At 39.6% G+C, this 23911-nt stretch overlaps 1 protein-coding gene across 2 annotated transcripts; it reads right to left on the minus strand.

Annotated features, from left to right (window-relative positions):
- Positions 1 to 3205: 3205 nt before the first annotated feature.
- Positions 3206 to 23587, minus strand: trip10a (thyroid hormone receptor interactor 10a). Of its 2 annotated transcripts, XM_079456300.1 has the most exons (15): positions 23345 to 23587; positions 16999 to 17114; positions 15091 to 15147; positions 13419 to 13566; positions 12289 to 12351; positions 10921 to 11025; positions 10625 to 10753; positions 10363 to 10509; positions 10091 to 10279; positions 7691 to 7855; positions 6044 to 6153; positions 5703 to 5835; positions 5491 to 5618; positions 5291 to 5415; positions 3847 to 5210 (listed from the first exon to the last, which is right to left on the minus strand). In XM_079456300.1, the coding sequence occupies exons 1-15, from the start codon at positions 23366 to 23368 to the stop codon at positions 5059 to 5061; spliced, it is 1791 nt and encodes a 596-aa protein (XP_079312426.1). In that variant the 5' UTR covers positions 23369 to 23587; the 3' UTR covers positions 3847 to 5058. The 2 variants fall into 2 exon arrangements, with proteins under 2 accessions (XP_079312427.1, XP_079312426.1); XM_079456301.1 differs by lacking the exon at positions 7691 to 7855 and having other exon boundaries at positions 3206 to 5210; positions 23345 to 23572.
- Between the last annotated feature and the right edge of the window lie 324 nt (positions 23588 to 23911).

The raw sequence follows: 23911 nt of genomic DNA on the forward strand, positions 1-23911 counted from the left end.
CTGTTTAGATTTTAAAAGTCTAGAAGTATATTCCAGCCATTAGTCAGCAGTAATAGTTGAAACAAAACACTTTTCTTTAGTGCACAGTAAACAGGGCTCTGTAAATGACTTTTAAGGGGGATGTATTGACTTTGTGTGGACTTGCAGAAAGAATACAAACTTATATTAAAGACAAACAAGGTGGAAAGAATATTTAACACTTTTGATAACATGTATACACTTAAACATCAAGAGAACGGCTGTATAACAAACAGAGACTTACACTTTACTGCAGCGCCCTTGTCAAAGTGACGTGTCAAAAATCCATCGCAACGCGCGCCTCATTGATTTAACCTCGAGTAGATGCAGAATTTTGTTGAATGTTGAATTAGCACCTTACAGCAATAACAACAGCTTTAAGCAGCGGTTCAAGTGATTGCATGCAGCTCGTCGGAAGAGATTGAGAGACTCACAAGCACCTGTCTGCTCCCGCTCGGTGTTAACCGTTACATCGACCAATGATAAATAAACAATAATTCATTCACAGTTTGAAAACCACTGCCATAATACATGTTTAATGCCAATGATAATGAGGCTATTAAGTACAGCGTGTTTTCATGAGGGATGCTGTTGCTGAATCTGATCTTAAATGTTTAGAAAATAATCCCAAATTAAGATGTTAAAAAAAAACGTACAAGTAACAGCAACAGACAAAAAGATCTTACGGAGATATTGCAAATTTGGGACAATTGGTTTGCTGCATTTCATTGTGATGACAAAGTAATGTAATAGACAGCAACTACACAATGCCAAATAAGAAACCTGTGTGGAAATCAGTTTTCCATGTTGTGAATCAATATAAGGTACAAGCCACTAAAAACGGGCACACCGACAACTCAATTTGTGAGTATAACAATCTCATTCCTATTCATTATTTGCATATGTAAATTATTGGTTTTACTAAATGTATATTTTTGAATAATTGGAAAAAGTACTGTACAGTACCACGAATTATGCGCACCTCTATTTCTGCAGACTTAAAAGACCGACTAGGAAGGCATGACGTAACCTCCAGCAAGTTAACATAGTGAGCTGCCAATACACACCGAATTTTACAATGTTTCGTACATTGTGGGACTTTCCAGAGTGAATGGTTCAATGCACTAAAAGGATTTTTTGACAACAGGCAAGTCCTAGAAAATGGATGCAGTGGTGTGCTGCCTACAAACCTGAAACGCACTCGGTCATATCCCAAGAACCCTATATTAATAGAGGCCAGTGCAGAACTTCCTACAACACTAATAAATCGAATGATCAGACTCATTTAAATATCCTTTCACGTATTTTCTTACAGAACACAGAGCTGGCAAAATGCATAAAGTAAACAACTAACATGCTTATAGTAACCACATAGTATTTGTAGTTAAACTACGGTAACACAAATGGTAATCCTCCTCCCACAAACACAGTCACTATGCATTTACTACAATGAAACCATGGTTAATTTTTTAATTGTCTCACAATTCACAAATGTGTGTAAATCAATGAACGTTTGATGGTTTAAAATGTAAACAAAAGTTATTAAATGTGCAAAAGGTGGCATAATGAACAAAAAAGGGTCACAAGAATTAAAATATTTGATGCACATTCGCAGCTGTTTGTCGCCCTCTATACATGCACTGAAGCCGAACAGGGATAAGCAACTACAATTTCTAAAATCACAACAGAAATATTTGTATTAAGGCGAATTGCTGTTCCATCAGATCGATAAATAAACGTATAGCGAGCAAAACCTGATGACGCGTCACAATGATGTGCAACACGTTGGTGGCAATTTAGATGCTTTGGATATTTCCACGTTCGTAATGCAAGGTCTTTATATGCGTGCATTAATCATTTCTAATATTAAAAGATTGACATTTTAATCAATAAATGTCTCGGTTCCCAGTTTGTGGAGGAAACAGCTGGAGAGGGGATAACAGCTGGAGCATGATGAGTCACAGGTTATGAAATCGAAGGAAAGCCTTTGACAATAGTGATCGTGTGTAGGCTTTAGTTTAGTGGCTTTAGTGTTGTCATGTGTTTAATAGATATTTCCTGATCATAATCGATGCTGTTTGTTTCTTTGGCAACGTGCACAATAAGAATCAAAATATGACGGTCGTTCGTTATTATCAAACTAGCTTGGTTTAACTGTTGGCCCTTCAAAATACGCGTGTTCCGATCGGTAAACATAGACAATTCACCATTATTTTTTCCAAGTCTTATTATTAGCACAAATCCGTTGGCGTTTAGATTTATTGTACAATACTGCCGCCTGTCGGACGACTGGTTCATTGTCACTGGTGACCGTTGTTTACCCATGTAATTCTAAAAGACGACATTAAAGGTTCAGAAAGTAAAAAATCTCTCAAAGTTTACTCACCCTCTTGCCATCCTAGATACAGTATATGACTTCCTTGCTTTAGTTGAACCTAAACGAATACGTCATAAAAAACCGTCACTTTTGGATATAACGTCATTGGTCCCAAAATGTCCAAAAAGCATCTTGAAAGAAATCCAAACGACTCCAGTGGGTCAATTAATCACTTTTGTAACCTTTCACGAAACTGAAACAAAACATTTAACGCTAAATTAAAACATGGCGACACGTAACTTCGAATCGTTGGATCTTGCGTGTCTCGTGACGAAAATCATATGGCAATTAGTCACGAGTTAATTAACGTACAGGGCTGTCAAGTCTCGCGAAATCACCGCATTTCAGCGTAAATAAGAGATAACTCGTCCCGTTGTATGCAGTTAATGGACGAGGCAAATGAAACGTGATGATGAAGCAAACGTGTCCGTTACATTATTACGTTCACGTTTGATCGCGGTGACATCACAACCAATCATACACACCGCGTGAACGTAATGACCAATCAGAAGTGCGTCTCGCTCGCAGATACGATCAGTCAGAGTCATTTATAATAATCCGAGTTTCATGCAGTCAGTTTCATCATTTATAACGCGAGATTATAGCTGAAGTTAATGACTTTCTATTTATTTCCTGTTTAAATAAATGCTTTATGCTGCTAAGAGACAATGTGAAGATTTATGAATGCAAAAACTACCATATAATCACTCCTAAACAGTTTGCCTGCCTAACATATTAGAATATGTCATACAAAACGATTTGAATGTATAATCATAATTACAATACCAAAAGCAACAATGATGTTGTTTTATGTTGCAGTGCCTGTTTTTTATTTTCATGACTGGATCATGTGCTCCTCTGACTCAAATACATCAGCATCAGTCTTAAAGGGACAGTTCACCAAATAATGAAAATCCTGTTATCATTAACCCTCACCCTCAGATTGTTCCAAACCTGTATACATTTATTTGTTCTGCTAAAGACAAAGGAAGATATTTGGAGGAATGTCATTAACCAAACAGATCTCATGATGAAACATCCAAACGGGGCTTCACCATATATACTCTCCCGACGTAAATGTAACTCTCTCTGAATGAACGGACGTCTGTGTAACTTGTGCGCGATTAAGGAAAACGAATGAATAAACAAACGGCGAAGGCAATTTCAACACCGCTCGCGCTTCTAAAAGGGGCGGAGATTGTAACAAACCTCGGGTTAGTGGAATAAAACCGGCTCCTGACCAGGTTAGGTTCACAGAGTAGGTTACTATGGTTACTCACTATAAGTATAAGATACCTTGATTTCTGAAACGGCTTGACTTACCCCGCGGTCACGGGTTTGATATACCTCGCGTTCTGAAACTGAAAACCCAGAGTATCCCGTTTTCTGGGGTTAACTAACACTGAGTTTGCACTTACCCTGCTTTCTGAAACGGGTCCCTGTAATTAGTTTAAAAACAGAGATTCACTCGTTCCAAATAAGCCATGAATATTTCTCCATGGAGTAGAAAATTTCACCCACGAAAAACTAAAGAGACAGACAAGACATCGTATTAACTTGGAAATGTGCTTGACATTTATAAAAACAATAAAATAGTGTATTCTGAATAATGGTATACACACGAAGTTGAAGGCACCTTGACTTGGCTAAACAAACAATTCTGTCTTGAATCAAAAACAAAACAAGGCTTTAGCCCATACATCTTTTAAACTATACAATCTTTATTCATCAAGAATAAAAAGCTAGTAAGACAATAGTGGTGTTGTGATGACTAAAATATATTATTTTATAAACCAACTCCTAGTTGCCTAAAAAAAGTTTGTTGATTTCAGTTGGGAGTACATTTTGTTGACCTATCTGGAAAAAAACAAACATGTGCAGCTCTTAAAACGTGATTTGGTTTTATCATTTAATATACACTTATTTATAACTCAATAAATTATATTCTTTCAACAAAAAACTTTTCTATATATTTTAGACAAGAGAACTTCAACTTTATTCTGTAAATTCCGAGGCGGCTTTGATTGTCCTTATTTTATACTGCAGAGTCTGTTGAACTTTGTATTTGTGTAACAGTCTTATTATAAAAATGGCAACCACTTATTACTTGAATGGTATTTCTTAGGGATTCTATATACATCAACATAAGGTCTTATCGACTCCCGTTTGTGGCATTCAAACCAATGTTACTGCACACAGAAAAGCATATGCATGTTTCTACTGTAAAATGTCATTTTTGGCCACCCGGATCATCAGAGCAAATACTTGAAGTTGCAATGCTGTTCCACACAAGAAAGGGAAGGGCTTTCTGAATGTCTGTCAGTAGAGATGGTGTACATTTAAATTACTTCTGAAGTTGGATCTTTGTGGAAGCCTTGTTGAATGGATCTTGTTCCCTGAAGATCCTGCTAAACTGCTTTTCATGTAGGTTAAGTAATGAGACAAATTATTCCAACTTTCTCATATACCGACACAATAGACACCCTGAGAAATTCACTTGTTTTTTAGGGAATGAGTGTATTAGCTCACTTTGTAATATTTCCCCTTAAACTCGCTTTCTAAGTGGGGCAGCTAGCCATGTTGGGACGTAAATTATGGGACTGCTAATGTGAAGCTAGTGTTTGGTATAGTGCATCTCTCCAACAATAAATGAAAAGATGATGTCATTTCTTAAGCGTGATGTTGGCATATGAAGTCGGGATGTAGCCCTCGTCCCTGTTGTTCCGGCGCACCCGCGTCCATCCGTCGCCCTTATCCTCCTCCACTACGAAGAGCACTTCCCCTTCCTGCATGGATATGGTCCCCTCGCTGGAGCCTGCGGGCATAGGAATGGGAGAGTGAAGAAACGTAATGGGTGTATATTCCCAAAAAGGCCTGAGAGGCGTATAATTGTACCTGGGAAATTATAGAGTGCTGTGCATTGACCGATAGGTGCGGCCAGGTCATCGTCCTCAAAGTCGTCATCAAACTCAGTGTAGATGGCCTGGGAGGATTCGGTCTCGTCTGAGAGAGCTCCAAGACTGAAAAAAGAGATATGTTCCCTCAAACTCCTCATGTTTACATGCACATTTGATTGTGTTTGATAAAAAACCCACTTGTTGTGGTTGTGTGCGCCGTTGTTATTCAGCGAGTGCGTCGAGTATCGTATGGAGTCTCCGCGGCCCCCTGCTTCCATCGAGTATCGTATGGAGTCTCCGCGGCCCCCTGCTTCCGTGAGCCAGCACTACGACAAAACAAAGACGTGAGGGTGTCGAGATCTTGTTTATAAAGCATAAAACAATTTACAGAAAGCGTGTGAAATGGAAACCTCATATTTGTTGAGTTCTCCTCTCAGTCTTTCTGTGTTTTGTGCTGTCTGAGCGATCTCAGGGGCCAAACTGGCAGGATCTCCCATCTGAGGGTTCTTTTCATACACATCTTTCATCTTGCCCAGAGCCTCGCTGCACACAGATACATATTTATTTAAGATGGAGGGAAAAATTGAATGTCACCGACAAAAGAAAGACTTGTGCCACTCAACACATTCGGTTCCTCGGAGACCAGAGGAGCTTTGTAAACAAAGCCCAGACCCCGGTAACCCTGAGGTTTCTGCTGGGGCTGGTTGTCATAGCGATGGTCGTCGGCGAGACAACGTGCCGGGAAGCTCACCTCTGATCTACTTCCTTCTGCAGCTCCCTGCTGATGTCATCGATCTTCTGCTGTAAGCGTTTCCTGCGCTGCTCTGGAGGGAGATGGGTGAAGCCCTCTGTGTCCACGGACTGAGGAAATGGGCAGACAGACACTGTCAATCATAGACTTTCATACATTAAAACTGTGTCTACAGCTTGTTCTAATGGGTTGCGTTGCACGCACACCACATTTTTAATCATAATGGGTTCTAATGCGTTCTATTGTCTCTTGTCGCGCCGCAACACAGTGTTAGCGACACCTACAACACCACAGCAGAGGTGAACTGAAACACCATCTTCTAAAATAGTCCTGTATTTAAGATATATATTAGAGGTAAATAGGAATGGAATATCATTGTATGGTGTTACAGTTGAAGGGATGATAGTAGTCAAAGGCGAACTACTTGGCAGCAAACACTGTTTTATACAGTACAGCCCACATCAGTTTATACTTTATTACAGTTTACACCACAGACGCATATTGTGAAACTGAAAGAAAAGTTTTGTTTTTCTGAGCCTGACGTCACTAGCCGGTTTTGCAATTGATTTTGAAGAGCGACGTGGACATGGCCGCATGTGTCTGCTTTAAAGGGATGGTTCACCTAAAAAACGAAATTATGTTCTGTTCACCCTCATGTCATTAAAAATCTGTATATGACTCCTTTTGTGTTTTACAAAAGAAAAGACATTTTGAGAAATATCTCTTGTGATTTTGTGTCCATACAATGGAAGTCAATAGGGTCCAGTGTTGTTCAAAATATCTTTTGTGTTTTGCAGAAGAAGGAAAGTCAAACAGGTTCGAAATGACATGAGGGTGAGAAATAAAACTGTCCCTTTACAACCCTTGAGACTTACTGTGAAGTTACACCCTACTTAATTTTGTTTGCCAATTCTGAACATCCAACACATAAAATGTTTAGCATGCAGTGGGATCGACTCTTTCTTTCAGTGATCAATGAACCCCCAATTTCACCAAGCTTCTGTTTTTTCTTACATACTGTATAATAACAAGAAAGCAGAGGCAGAACAGCCCCCGGCTCACATAATGTATATTTTCTCATTCTGCAGAAACGCATCATACATCTTCGTTGCTCTGTGAACGGCACCCTTAGTCATTTTAAAACAACATGATTTACATTTGCATTGTACTCCTGTTCTCATTTCGACGAGTGCCAAATTGATTTGCTGCCAATCTGGGACATCGTTATTTATACGTGACGGGGAATCCGAGAGACATGTCAGAGGCAGTAGTTCAATCCGTCACCCCTCTTACAATCTCAATCTGTTAGCGTGACAAAGCCGCAGGGCTGAGGATGGCGAGATTTCAGTCAGTAGGTGTGACGTTCCCCACCGCTACAAGTTGTTTGGAGTCGGCTAGTCGTGACGCCAGCCTTGGCTACACCTCAAGAAGTGCCGTTTTAAAGAATGTGGTCGAAACAGGTGAAGAACTTGTAAGTGAAAATCATTAGATGTGCAGTGAAACGGATGTGATTTCATTGTGACCACTCATGCACATTACCATTACTCAGACCCAGATCAGTCTAGGCTTTAGTGGGCACTGAATGCCTCAAAGAGCTGTGGCACACAGTTTGGTCAGGTTGCCAGGCCTCTGACCTATCTCACTCACCGTTTTCTTGAGGGTCCGGAAGGAAGAGATTCTGGGTTTGACTGTCTTATTGATTTCCTTCAAACAGTACGACAGGGGGTCCCGGCCAAACTTGGGGGAAGGGGGTCCGTTAGCAGGCGAGGGTGTGGGGGGGGTGGAGAAAGGACTGAGCGTAGATGAGGAAAGCTGGGACAGACACCAGACACAAGCCCAGAAGAACACGAAGACAGGATGGTGGAAGAAAGGTGGAGGGGGGAAACAAAACATATGACAAGGGAACACCATCAAACACCTCAAAGCAACATCAAAACAGCAACGAGGACAATGCTGGACTGACTTCTGCAAGAGGAACAGAAGCAAGACAAGGAACCCCAAACCAACCCAAAATCTAAAAGCCCCAACACCAGCAATGCCATCAGCAAGATGAAGAGGTAAACAGTGGCTTTATCAGTTAAAGCTGCCTTCAATTCACAAAGAAATGTTCATTTTATCAAATGAGCACATAAAAGTCACCACAATGTTGTCAATATATACAGTATGAGGGAAGTTTCATTGTGAATGTTGACTAGAATTTAGACTATGCGTTTGTGTGCTGCTTGAAAACATTTCTGAATCATTTGGTTTTATTATTTCTTGAAAGTTTCCTGTTAGTGTGGCGATGCCAAAAAGAGAGGAATAATGTAATAATGAAGCCTATTTTATTTAGACCAAAATCAAGATTACAAAATGAAAGAACTTTTCCAGAAGACTTGGAGGCAGCTTAAGCATAGACATGAGAAGTTTCCAAAAAATAACCAAAACAGACCTGTTCACGTTGTATTTTGTACAATAATAAAGGTTTACGATTAAAAACTAAATTCATGAAGCCACTCCTTGCCCCATTAAATGTTGAGGGTTCTATTGAAGTACAAAGAAACAAAAACTGTTGAAATGAACTTATAGCTCATTTTAGATGTGTTTTAAAAAACTAATGAGCTGTCTGTTTATAAATTAGAATGTATGCAAACAGTGTTTTTCTAAAAAGATTATGAGATAAGTTTACGCAGCAAATGTTTTCCAGATCTTTAGCAGGCATCTTACAGGCAGACGTACCTGTGCTAGCTGGGATGTGAGGCTACTTTAGATAATGACCAACAGTGATGTCAAAGCAGACAGCTCATAAAGTCTTTTGGAACACAGCAAATACATTTTAGCCTCAAATAAAAACTTAAACGTTCTGAATATCAAAAGGATCAGCAGCCAGCTGATTTTTTCCAAAACAAATCACTGACTGAGCGCTAAAAATAAGCATTTGCCCCCAGCTCTGACTGTCTCAACCGGAAAAGGGACATGCAGAGAGAGCAAAACATGAGGCAGCGAAGGAAGCTTGAACTGCTAGGTTGAGGAAGAGCAAAGCAGATTTGTAGTGCAAGTTTTCGAAAACACAATTTGCCAACTCAAAGGAAAAGAATGAATCAATACAATGATAATGACACCCTAATAAAACACAATACTGAACAAACTCAAGCAGATTGACAGCGCTGATGGAAAAGATGAAGGCGGCCAAGCGATGAAGAAGCAGGAAGTGAGGTTATTCAGGCGTCAGGAAGAGCTGTTATTAACCTAAAGGTGAAATGTTCCCAGAACATCTTCCTTCAGACCTTGGCAGAAATCTCAGACAATCCATTGAATTCAACGTGATCACATGACTGGAGAGCGGAGAATGTTTTGCTATGCTTCGCCTCTAACCCTCATTTTAAGAGGATTTTGCTCCTTAACAAGCTAACCAAATGCAACCAAGCGTCTTTTCTGACGGGAGACAGTACACAAGGGTGTCATTGTGATTGGACTGAGGGATATATTATACGATGTATAATAGCAGTAGTGTGTTTGTGTTTTAAAGCCCAATGGGATATAGAGCAGGGTCTATGCCATGCCCTAAGAAGCACAAATGCAATTGAATGCTACCAATAAGAGCACCGGTCACACGGCGAGCAAAACAACAGAGCTGGGGGCTTCTCCATCCCCCCGCTAACAGCCAAACAGCCATGCAAAAGATACATTCTGGAAAAGTGTGAGGATCTTTATGGGGTATGTGTGAGATTGAGAGTTTAGGTAAGAAAGGGTGAGGTGGATTTAACCATCATGCATCTCTCGATCTCTCGAGACGAGGGGTGACCGAGATCTTCTATAATCGTATTCTATACCCTGTTATTATTCTCTACTAACCAGTAGGAAGGTCATACCCCGCTGGAAAATGGTCTGAAACCAGTTTCTAATAGTTGCTGGGTCATTTACGATCATTGGCTGGTCAATCCTGCTTTGTGATTGGTCAGGTGGACTACAAGCCACTTTTGACTGGTATGACCTGGTTTATCCAGCAGGGTAAACTCTTTCCATCACCATCAGTAACAATTAAATTTCAGAAGTAGCGACGCCTACCTTGGTCTTCTTATTGAACAACCGGAAGGTTTTGTTCCTGTTCTTGCTCAGCAGCTCCAGGGGACCTTTGGGAGTGCCGAGACTACTCTCTGAGGAGGCATGGTTTATGCCCTGACTGAAATCCTCAAACTCCAGATCTCCTGGTCTCTCAAAGCCCGACTTATGTTGCTCGATGAGTACCATCGAGTCCTGAATAACAAAAATAAAATACACTTCATTCATCGGCTTGCTTATGACCGTTCGCTATTCTGGGAACATGGCGGCACACTCACGTTTCTCGAGTTGATATTCGCACCAGCTCTGCTGATTCCCTCCAGACACTTCCCGATGATGGGCATGACGTGGCGCTCAGTGTCTGCGAACAGGACGTAGCCTTGCGAGAGTTTTTTGATTCGCCGTTCATCCATGTCCTGCAGTTTCTGTAGCACACACTCAGATATTAGTTGCTTTTATGAAAGATTGTATGGGAAACGTCGGAAAGCAAGCAGAGGGGAACAAATGTGTTAAAACATGTCGAGACCCGAGGCAGCTTACATTGAAAATAAGGGGCATGTCTGTGAAGTAAAAGTTGCTCTGTTCTTTGTTGTACTTCTGCAGCTGTGCAGCGTAGTCATTCCTGCACTCCTCTGCAATATGCGTACGCGTGTGTGCCTGGTGTTTAGCCTAAAGTGAAGTGAAAGAAGCCTTTAAGTGAAATCAGGCGTTGGAACACGAAGAGGAACAAGGAAATGACATTTGGATACGATGAAAATGAGACGGCATGTCGTGAGGATGTTCAGCATGCAAGGGTGTGGCAACATTTCGGGAGAGTTACAAACGCACAAGTGTACCTTCTCCACGTCGGCTTTGGTGGCGTTGAGGTCCTGGTCGGTTTTCTCAGCGTACTGAGCAGCTTTCTCCGCTTCTCTCCATTCTCTCTCGAAGCGCTTTTTACTCTACACACAAAAATAACATCCATCACATAAATAACAACCATTACTGTTGGTCACTTTCTTTTCTTTGTTGGAAAAACGGCTACAACATTCATCACGTCACAACACACATTACATGTCAGGTCTCAAAATGTATGCAAACACAAATAATATTTGCTGTATTTTCACAATTTCCACTTAAATTTTGTATATTAATCCATTGTATGGATTCAGATAACATGGCATAAAGTGATAAACTACTTTTTTACAGTCTGTTTCCATTTACTGTCATTATATAAAAAACACAGGCCGCTTTCACCTTCGATTTAATGACATCACTTCTTTCCTGGCTTTCCAAAAACCCTTTCTTCCTGCTTCTTCAACAATAGGTCTTGACTTTCACCTGAGCGCTTCCTCGGACAGCCTGTCCGGGCTTGTTTGCCCATTAATTATCCTCTCTTATCCCATTTCATTACAAACAACTTTCTATTATATGGAAAAGAACAGCGAAAGTCTGACTGAAGAATTATTTACACTTTAGAGAGATTTGATAAGGACAAACATTAATACAAACATTAACATATAAACGCACTGATCAATTACACATAACCTTGGAGTTATAAACAAACGGTCATTTCTGACTGCATGTTTAGATACCTAAACTCTTTTAATATCCACTCACTGTAAAAAGCTGACATATTTTGGCTGTTAAACCTTTAAAGGGATAATTCACCTGAAGTCTTTCATTGATTTACTCACCCTCACCTCAATTTAAACCTATATAACCACAAAGCAAGATATTTTGAAGAATGTTGGTAAATAAACAACACTGGACCCCACTGACGTCCAACACATGGACACAAAACCACTGACATTTCTTTAAATATCTTCTTTTGCGTTCCACAATACAGGTCATATACAGGTTTTGAACAACATGAGGATGAGTACAATTTGTATTCATGGTTGAAAATTTGAAAGCATCATTTTCCGCCTCTGTCCCTCACCTAACCAAACACAACCGCCACAGAAACGGCGTGTAAACAATCACTATCAATCGCCCAAACACAGGCACACACAAACCTGCTCCGAGCAGAGACAATGAGAACAAAAGAGCCTCCGTAGTCAGCGATTGCACAACAAATAGCCCTAATGCAAGTGACATTGACGTGAACTCATCAGGAGAGGACTGATCTGTCCGCTCAATGAGATGATCAGAGACACGGTGGGATACGCCGGACACAGTAGGACATGCCGGTCAATCACGACCAGTCACAGAGACAGACTTACATTGTCCAGCTGCTTGAAGGTGCCTTCCAGAGACTGCTGTGCTTTCTTGGCTTCTATCAGATGCTGCACATTCCAAAGAAAGAGAAAAAGAGAGAGAATGTAACTATAATTTCGCAACGTAAAGCCTCTTTTTTAGGGACTTGTGCGTTGTTTAGTCTTTATTTCATTCAAACTCTGCATTTGAATCCCTAGATGCGACTTGGGTTTCTCTTTTAATGCAATACACTTCATTCTTGATTCTAGGTGAAAGAAAGGTGGACACAGCTGAGCTACCGCACACTGTATGCAAATGTTGAAATTTGTTGTTTTAAACTGCGTAACACCTTGTTTTTCAATGGCGTAAAACTTAAACTCAAGAGATACGAGCCATTGTTAGATGATTGCGTCAGCAAGCACTATAGTCACTTCACAGACCAAGACAAAGAAGAGGAGACGATGTTGAGTTTATCTGAGGAGCATCTACTGTTCTTAGTGGAGATAAACACCAGTGAGCACAACCCCAAGAATTCCACAGTGTGGCATATATTAAAAACAATTCCTCCAAAAGAGACTTTGATGTTAATTTCTAATCACTCTCCACTATCTCTCCTTCAAGCCTCTGGTGTAGGCACGGGGCGACCCACTGGGCATTTAAGCTCAGACCACCATTGTCTTCAGAAAACAATCAGGGGTGTCATATTGTTTTTGCTCTAGCCCTATATCAAATTTATTTATATTGTTTGTTTTTCGCTGCACTAAAATCATCATTTTTCATAGAAATGGTTCTGCTGCAGGCAGCTTAGCAGATGAATATAAACTTAATGTCTGTTCTCAGCCTAAAGACATCTGTGAACCTTTTTTTTCATTTCGTTCAGCAGGAAAACTGTTCATCTTTTAACGTTCTCAAAGTGTTCTTGAAGATAAACTCTAGGACATGTAGATACATGCCTGGAAACTTTTGGACAAAACAAAGTTTCAAAAATACTCGTGAATTCACAGATGTCAAGTAAGCCATAGTTTTTCTGTGGCCCATTCACCCAAAGTGTCTGGCTACACGAATGTTTGAAATCGTACTGCATTCTTCCCTCCCTGGTCCTCTGTCCCACAGCATGCTCTATTTTAAGCCTGGCCCAGCTCTTTCAGTCTCTCACCATCTTGCGCTCCTGTTTGAGTTCCTGTAAGTATTTGGTGAGCTCGATGCAGATGTTGATCATCATGTTTTCAGCGATCAGCTCCCTCTGACCTGCATAGTCGTTCAGCTCATTTAGGATGTCCAGAAAAGCCTGGTGATTGGAGAACCTAAAAACATGTTGAACATATGAAAAGATCACACAGAAGAGATGACACGTTGCTAGTTGACGTGATGATCATGATGATGATGTGTTTACTTCATCATTTAAAGGGATAATTCACCCATAATTCTGTCATGAATTACTGATCATTGAGTTGTTCCAAAGCTGTACAAATATCCTTGTTGTGATGAACACAGAAAAAGATATTTGGACGAATGCTTGTAACCAATTAGTTCTTGGGCCCCATTGACTACTATAGCAGGAAAAATGACAATGGTAGGCAAAAGTGCCCCAGAACACTTTGCTGTCCTACATTCTTCAAAATATCTTCTTTTGTGTTCAACAGAACAAAAAACTATAAAGTCGTTTTTCCTACTATGGCAGTCAATTGAGGCCAAGAACTGTTTGGATCTTTTTGACTAAGGGAAAGTAATTTGACAGAATTTGGGGAGAATTATCCCTTTAAAAAAATGGGAAAACATGCATGCATGTCTCTCAGTTTAGTCATAGTAACGTCTCAAATGGAAGTAACGGTAAATAAAAGCATAAAATTCCGCTCTCGAATCATGAAAACTAAAACCTATTGTTTATATGCTGGTACTGCGGACATAAGAATACAGTATTTAACTACAGTTTTAAAGGCGGGATGTCAGATTTCTCTTAGACGTTGTTGATGTTCAAATCACCAAAACAAACCCCAATCTTTCGTCAGCGCTCGGCTCAACTAACGTCCAACCTGTGCACCTTACTGCTGATGGTTGTTTTGTCACTCGGCCCGACTTTGTCTAAGCAAGCGTTACTTGGAAATCAGACCCAAGCCTTTAATTACTTAACGGACTATCGATGGTGACATCAATGCACACGAAAAACCTGGCAACTTTCATGTTAACGCGGTTTTCTGCATAGCCGGTTTATGACCATGCATGTAAACAGATTTCATCAATATACTGATTTTTTTTATAGACATCAGTTTATTTTGTGAATGTAAACGCACTCTGTATTTACTTTCTTAAAGGTCAATGGAAATTCTTGTCAGAAAACAGTATCCTGCTTAACCTTTTTTTGTCAAATATTGAGTACTCCTGAAATTACTCTTCTTCATTGTTCATGAAACCAAAACCATGTGGCCAGGGCTAATAATATGAATCAATAATATCTTTGGCCAGTTTTCATTTGCCCACTTACATAAGTTATGTGTTTCAAATGATATTTTCTGTGGCTGCTTTAAACGATGCCTGATTTCCATGAGTGACTTCATTAGTTTAGCTTTCCATAGGGAGAATACGGCAAGTAATTTGCACATCTATGCGTTTGTTTGTTGAGCTCATGTGCTTTTGTTTGGAGTCGGCGATAATCCCACAGGTAACGCTGCTCAGTCGCCGTAGCAACATCAGACACAGCTCTGTGATCTGATTAAAATGACTGGGGATTTGTCAGATTTCTCATCTAATATAACACTGTTCAGGTTGGATAGAACACTTGTCATCTGTGAGGAAAAGCAGGATGTAATTGATGAAATGTGCAACGTTACCTGCATTCCTGTTCCTCTTTGCTGCCTCGTTTAGGGCTGTATTTCTTGGTTAAGTTTCTAGAAACCAGATAAAAAGATTTGGATATGAATGTCTTATGGATCAGTTGCATCACAATTATGATATTTGCAAGCGGTCAGGTTTCAAATGGCAAAAGGTGAAAGAACAAGCCCTGCAGGTGACCGTGAAGCATTTACATGGGTTATTGCATAAACATTTGTAAACAAAGAGATCAGCGTTTTAGGCAGGTACTGTTGTCTACGGCAACTATATTGCTGTAGTAATATAGCTATATTTAGTGTTCATATACGGTCACTTAAAGGTGCGATACACGATTTCTGAAAAACCACACACAGTACTACTACTCAAAAGAAACACTCTCTGCATTGCTCCGCCTGCTCAAAATAAAGAACGAGCTACAGAGGCTTGAAATGATCATGTCCTGAGATCATGCAGAATAATAAATCAACCAAAGACATATAAAATATATTTTCAACAAACACAGAACAGACATTTTTCAAATAAGCACAAAATATATTGTTTCGGTGTGGATTAAAATTTTCAACAGCGTTTCTCGGAAATCACATACTGCACCTTTAACCTGCAATTAATAATAAAAGGTCTCAGCACAAAATAAAACAAACTATAACACTGTCCAAGCAATAGGTCTCAAACCTTAAGGCCGTTTCTTTTAAACAAAAAGCATACAGCATAGATGCTAAAGTGATGGATTGCAGCTTTGAATGTTTTTTATCATTTTTGGTCACTATTAGGACTGCATAATATATATAAACAAAAATCGCCTCTATTTCTGAGCATGTTATTGATTCCCAAAACAAGTTGAAAACATAAATGTTGAGTGCTTCATCTTTTAAATGATGCATAGTTTGTAATAGTTGATTGAATAATAATGTAAACTGAAGGTAATAAAAATGCAGACACGATAAAAAACATATTTTCCATGAGCATGTTAAAATACTGTATCAAAAATGTGCACATCCCAATGGTTTGTAATACCATGTTTTCATGTTCTGCAACAGTAAAACAAGGCTGTTCATAATTTGCTATGATGCATTATTTTCCAAGAAAAACTACGAAACATTTATGTTGGATATGCAATTTTAAGTTTTTAACTGTTTACACAAACGTACAGTATTATCGCATAATGAACAGGGTATTATTTAGGTGTTTACTGCATACTGTATCTCATTTGTCTTTATATTCTGCGGCTCTGGTCACTGCCTAAGTTCTGTTAAATACCATTAATTACTTATCACTGTTCTAAAATGTGAAAAAGAGCAAAAAGTATAAGTATGCATTCGTATTATTTTAATGCTGCGTTAACTTTAACATTTCTTATTTTGGAACAACACAAGATTCAAGACCCAGGGACAAAACTACTATTAAATACTAGTTTGCTTGAAAAACTTGATGCATTTTGGGATATTTTTGCACAGGAAGGGAGGTAGATCGTGGCACTAGTAGCCATCAAGGTCATGGACAAGCATAAGAATTTAAAATGCAAATGTTCTGACAAATGCCAGTGCTTTCACTGTATCCACATCCCTAAAGTCATATGTCCGTCTGCTCCCACTTCCTCTCTCTCTCTCTTCTCTCACTCTCTCTCTATCTCTGCCAAACACACACAGAATAGCGTGAGAATCAAGCGAGTGTCAAGGTCTGGCGTTGAACAAGCAGACCACCAGCATGCTAGTATGCGCTTATCCTCTGGTCCAAAGCCAACACTAACGCTCTGAGGTGCCAACAAGTTCTGTTCCAAACAAGTCACGAGACCCATTCATTTCGAAATCAGCCAAAGCTCTGCACCAACACACACTATGCAAGTCCACACATGTGCGTATAGAATACACTCTACGAAGCTGCACGGACCCCATTCTCAAATCACTTACCGTAACTGCTTTGCGTAGTTTTGTTCGATCTCTGTTCGCTCCTTCACAAACTTCACGTATTTGTCAACCAGGTCCAGCCCAGATAGTGTATGTTTGTCAATGATGTCATATTGGTCCTGCAGGTAACAGAAAAACAAGACACAGGTTAATGCTGACTTTAGAAACAAACTGCAAAACTAGACCGGTGCAAAATAGTTTAAACCATAGATTTACTAAAAGTGTAAGGGATGGTTCTTTCAAAAGCTGGACTTTGTATGACTGATGACCCGTATGACTGACATTTTTCTGCAGAACAAAAAAAATTGCGGAAACAATTTTGCCCCTTTTTGACTTCCATTATGTTGACACAAAACCACATTTGTTCCACAGCAGAAAGAGTCGCTTACAGGTTTTAGCAGCATGAGGGTAAATAAATGATGATATGAATGATAAATAATGAAAAACGATGATTTTTCGGGTCGGAGGGTTGGACTATACCTTTAAACTATATATAAATAAAAAAGCTCATTCTTATGTATTTCAGAAGTCAGATTGCTTTGTAAAGCTGATAATTTGTTTAACTTTAGGCGAGCCGGGCACCATACAATAGAGTAAAGAGCAATAAAGACCTACAGTATAGACCAACCTACAGTGTTATACATATGGTCTTTCTTCCTTCTGTATACATGCACCGATTATGTAAATTTAGGCCGGGAACGATAACTGATGATTCTTTAATCATCAGTTATTAAGCAGATCAATATATACCGATATATTGGCAGATATACATTATCTAAATATTAATATAACATTTCCTAAGACTGAAACCATAGGCAAACGGGGAACAACTGCTTTTATTTGAAAACATTGACTGCAGAAAACAAGGTTACATTTAGTTATCTTTTTTCCCCTTTACACTAGTTAAAGATTATTTAACCTTCAAACTTTTCTGGTAAAATTTTTATTCAACAAACAAATTATAGATGTTCTTCCCGAGCAATCCAGAAAAAATGTCTTAACGTCCACATGTCTAACAGGTCTCAAGACAGAAAGCATTCGGGCAGTAGTCTGATTCAAACAATGAGCTTTGATTCCTATAATTTACACAGTCATAAATACTGTATCTGCATACTGTACCTACATCAACAATGTTATGCTCATATCAGCAAGTGTGTAACGGTGAAGAATTTGGAGTGAAGATTATTAATGTCAGCTCTTGCTTAGCTTACAGTAGCCAGAGATCAACCATGAATAATCGTGTTCAACAACAAAGGGTCAAATAGGATGTTAGGGTACACAAATACTTTTGTCCTTATCCCTGTCTTGTCATGTCGCCCCTGGTCTGTCTTTAAGTTTAGTTAAGTTTTAAGTAAAGTTTTGCTTTGCTATGTTAAAGTTTTTTGTTCTTGTTTTCCCCCCAGGGGATTTTGAGTTGTTTTGTCCGCTGTCAATAAACTGTATTTTATTGAGAGCTGTCTGCCCTTGTGTTCGGTTTCCTGTCAGTTTCATGACAAAGTGAATGATCACGACAGAAAGACAGTACTGTACTTTAACTGTAAGCAGCGTGCAGCTGAAGTAGTTTAACCAGAGGAAATTATTTATGATTATCAGTCGATCTCGAATTAAAATAACTAAAAAGATTTGAAGAATAGCAAATTAATATGACCAATGGGATATCCTGGAACTACGTTTGTAAATCGTTCTTCTTTTGTGTCCCATACTCAGAGTTTCTGTGCGAGAACGCCCTCAGGATTTCAGATATGGCCGTATTTAACCGTAATCCATTGAGAAAGTGAGAATAAAATTACACGATATATCAACCCAGTCCTAAGTATAACCTTAAAAGGTTTTGGCATTTTATGGTTTTCCTCCAAAAAAACAAAACATAAAAACTATGCTTAATTTTAAGGGTAAAGGATAGGCAGGGGCACAGTCCACCAGACAGTGATCACATGCATTTCATACACGGCACTTTGAAAAAGTTGAATAACAAATAAAAAATATCAAAGACTTTTCTGAGTGAGATTTAACATACTGTCAGGATTATGAAATTTGGCAGACAATTAATTGACTAATAAATCATTACAATTATGGTGATTAGTTGTCTGTTATAGCGGTTAAGAACTCATTTGACCTTTTCTACTGTGTTGCAATGTCGTTTTGCATCTGTCTATGTCGATTTAGGGCTGTCAAACAATTATTTGCGACTAATCATATGCAAACTGTTTTTTACATATATATATATATATATATATATATATATATATATATAGCAAAGGTTGAAACACGTCAGTCCAGTGCAGGGGTCGGCAACCTTTGCAACCAAAAGAGCCATTTAAATAAAATAAATTTTTATTTAACACCATATAAAACCAAATAAAATTTGTCTGGATCCGCAAAATATATGTAACCTTTAAATGACTAAAGCACAGGTTGTTATGCATCCACAAGAGCACAAGCTCACAAGCGCTTTGGAAGAGAAAACGTTACGATCAGAGTTTTTCATGCCTTATTAGACATGACAGCATTTGCAGAAGTAAATAAAGCAAAACATCAGTGCTTGTCATTTCAATTCAGCGAAAAATAACACGTTATTTAAATAAAGAATTTGCATTGTGCACGCAAATAGAAGATCGGATTCATAAACGCAGTGCTGTCTGTGAAATAAAAACGAAGATATGAGAATGTTGTCATCCGCCGCAATACTTTAAATAAACATCTCACTCATCACTAACAAGGTGTGCAATAATGATCAATTATCAATCTATAATATTAGTGATCATGCCATTATCTAATAATTGTGATAGCTCTAATTCAGCTGCTGTGAGTATGAGTAACAAGCTAAAACCTTCTCAAGAAATTGTGTATCTATATAAATCCCATTTCCTCGCTACCAGACCCCACTTACAGACTACCAGCCCATGCTGACCTACCCATCTCATATCATCTCTGAACACTCAAGGTTGTGATAATAATACATGTAGTGCTTATGATGTGTTGCTTTACAGTACAACATAGAGATTCACTGCCTGCTCGCAACCTCTGAACCTTAGCTGCATTATCTGTGGGAGGCAGGGGGTTCTTCAGGGCTGTAAACTCATCCTGTCGTAAGCGTCGAGCAGACAGGACGAACAGGAAGTGGAAGTCGTCCCAACTTCCTGCTGTATTTCAACACAGCTCAACCATTATATGAATATACCATGCCATTTCCTTTGGCAAACCCAGAAAAACCACACAGACAGACAGACTAATTTGTCAAACATTGGTCAGCATGTTCTCCAAAACAATCCGAAACGGTTCTGAAATGAAAGAGAAGTCTGGTTCTGCTGTCTTTTCCCCAGTTCCTTATTTGGTGGGGCGATTTCAAGTACAGGCCTGAGCGTTTGAGAGTAATGATGATATCTGGAAGTGTCTCCCACCCCCTCTCAGCCCTACAGTACCTCTATCGCCTGGACATACACATGCGTTTTGAAGTGGGAAGGAGGGAGGTACCTTTGGGATGACATTCCTAACAAGCCGTGCCATGTCCCTGACTCCACCTCCTCTCTCAAAATGGAGCCCATTAATATAGAACTAGAAAAGAATTCCCTACCCCCTCACAACCTACTCGCTGGCAAAAATAGAGCGCTTTTCAACTTCATTCAAAACAACGTGACGTGAGGCAGTTGTTCATTAAGACGCAGTTGAAAATGTTGACATGCTTGTTTGTGTGATAATCATTTACGTAACATGTCAACTCTGGTTAGCATTGACAGTCGAGAATGACAATATGGACAATGAAGCAACATTCCATCATACTTCCTCCCATATCTCTTTGTATTGTCATATTACTTTGGTGAAAATGACTCAAAAGTTCTCTAGTGTGAGGTAGAAAACACACATTTTCATCACTGCGAATAAGTAAAGAACATCATCCTTCCATATGAAAATAAAGCATGATTTTACTACAGCAAAACTATTGTTACCATGTTTTTGGGCATACTGATAACTATTTGTATTTTGCTTTACAAAATAAACTATGTTTACTGTACCAAGACAAGACCATGGCAAATGTAAGGTAACTTATGAACAGTACTAAATACATAAAAATACTTTACAAACACGCTACATGGTATGATTTATACAACATTTTCAATTAAAAACTAAAAAACTGTGTGTGTTTTGGGGAACTAAAAGTGCAAACTTTTGAAAGATCTTGAAAAGGACAGCGTTGTCGTCTCCATGTAAACTGAGAAATGGTACAGGCGTGCACGAGTATTCCCTTTGGCGGCATATAGCGGTGTGTTTGTGCTAGTCAATACTTATTAATGTTTCTCCAGCAAAGTGTAGATTTACTGCACTTTATTTACTCACACTTTCAAAACACACATATGCAAACAAAGGATATTAAAAAGCACTTTGGTGTAAACCTGGACAGGCGTGTGCATATAGTGTTTCTTTGCAAAGTGACATCGCCATCCACTGGCCTGGCATGTACCATACAGCATTTTTATTCGTTTTCGTGGATCCGTGAAAAAGCAGATTGTTTTGACAACGGTGTTGTGTATACGTAAACCTTATCAAAAAACAAAAGGAAAAACGCTTCCAATTTTAATTACATCAATTCTTGCTGCAGTCAATTGGGGCAGAAGTTTTAAATGTATTGGTATGCAAATAACGTTACAATGCAAATCATTTCAGTGATCTTATAAATGGGATCCTTGTCTTTTTATTTTGGTATTAAATAAACCAGAAATTTTCTGGACATTTCTGGTGAGAATCTCCCCAAAAGATATCATGGATTTAGCTATGACACAACACACACTAGATCTGCACCAGCGGAGACTTCAAAACAAATTCACACCAACCGATACCATCACGATCTTCAAACAATCAGAGATCCCCTTTCACAAACCAATGAAACTATGAAAACAAGTCAGGGCATAATGTACAGCAGGGTTCCTCTTATCCGTAGCACTGTATTCAGCCTGGTCCTGAACTTCTACCCCCCTTATTGACTCCTCCTCCCCAAAGTGCACTGCAAAACTATTATCCCAGCCTAGAGAAAAAGAGTCCCAAACACGGCAGTCCACAGAAACACGCCATTGGTGTTCGTCATGCTAGAATCATTTTAACAAGGAGTCTGCTGCGCTGCATTTTTGATACATGCAGAAAGAATTCATACCAATAGATACAGAAATCAGTCAGCCTCTTACCCAGCGGCAGAGAGATTCTTAAAATAGCTTACGCATTACAAGCAAGGAGTGGACGGATGCCCACGTGATGCCATGGGAACGGCACCTAATGACTAAAACACCCACATCAGGTTAGACAGTTCAGGGCGACGGTAATCCAGGGTTAACCAACATCCACGCCCTGTCTCTGTTCTCATTATCACACCGTGCGAGTCATTCAAATCTTTTAACCGCAGACATGCGAATGCATTCCACCTGGACTGCCCGTAGTGACTACACGCCCACCGAGAAATGCAAACCCATACGAATCCCTTTAAGCTGTCACTTCTGTTTAATACAGAGAAACCTGTGTGATGTCACCAGAAACAGCCCACACTATGAAACACTTTCTAGTGAAGTAAACACGGACTGGTTGGTGTTTTCATCAAACTAGGCTACAACTAATGAGGCTGGCGCAGTAGCCTAGAAGATGTAAAGGGGACAGGGCACAGAGGCCTAGAGGGAGACAGCAATGAGGTCAGAAAATCTCCACCCACTTTTGCCTAACGCCCCATTTACATACTGCATGCATGTGCAGATGTCAGTAAAATCTGCCCGTGGCTGAAAAACACGGGAACTTTTTTGCATAGGGGACATGGAGTGAAGTGGAGGAGACAATGAAGGCGGAATGGAAATGCGAGGTCCAACACAGACTGTCTAATGCTAATAAAAAGTGTCATATAAACCCAACTTGACCACGTTTTATTGTTGATACCCCAAGACTGTTTGCTGGACCTCTGTACCAACAACAAACACGAAAACAGGGAGTGTGGCCATTTATTCAAGACAAACCAGATGTCAACTGTCTTATTCAAACAGGTAAACAAGGGCATTATCAAAACAGCTCGAGTGCTGTAACTTTGACTAAACAAGTATCGCGCGACCATTGAAAAGTCACTCATTAGCTAAACCGAAGTTAAACAATAAATTCACTTGGATATTTATTCACGAACTTATCGAAAACGAGTGAATATGGAAACGAAGGCAGCCGGGGAGAGATTTACGACGACGCTGTTGAACTTCGTTTATTTCAATCGCGCTTTTACGTGACTTCTTTTTGCTTTAAATCACGACGTTCGCGCGCACACATCCCGAACGCATTTTTAGCAACGTCAGTCGGAACAGAAAGACTTCGGAGCGGGATCCTAACTTACCCAAAGCTCCGTCCCCCAATCCATGTTCGGCTCTTCGTATCGCTCCACTGTCTGAAAAGTGATCCCAGATGTTTAAAGCATCCAATACATAGAGTCGTTTCTGTCGTCCGCGTTCACGCGCGATACAGGGTGAGGATAAACCGCGGTCATCCGGAGGAGCTACTTTGAGCTGGCGCGCATCACCTCTGCTGCAAAGCGCGAGGGATCAACAGGATCGCGCTGCGCGTCACTCCCAGATCTCTCATTCTTAAAGGGATAGTTCGCCTTTAAATTGAAATTCTTTCATCGTTTGCTCACCCTCGTGTAATTTCAGAACTGTGTAAATTACTTTGTTTTGTTAAACACGGGGAAATATATTTGGAAGAATGTCAGAACGTGGTTGACTATCATAGTGGGAAAAACCAAATGGTAGTCAAAGGTGCCCCAGAACTCTTTGTTTTCCTAAATTATTTAAATATCTCATTTTGTGTTCAATGGCACACAAAAATAATCTTCCAAAAATCTTTGTCTGTGTTCATCGGAACAAAGTAATGTTTACAGGTTTGAAACAATCGGAGTGGGCGAGGG

This window comes from Barbatula barbatula (assembly GCF_947034865.1).
Source record: "Barbatula barbatula genome assembly, chromosome: 5".
Lineage (NCBI taxonomy): Eukaryota > Metazoa > Chordata > Actinopteri > Cypriniformes > Nemacheilidae > Barbatula > Barbatula barbatula.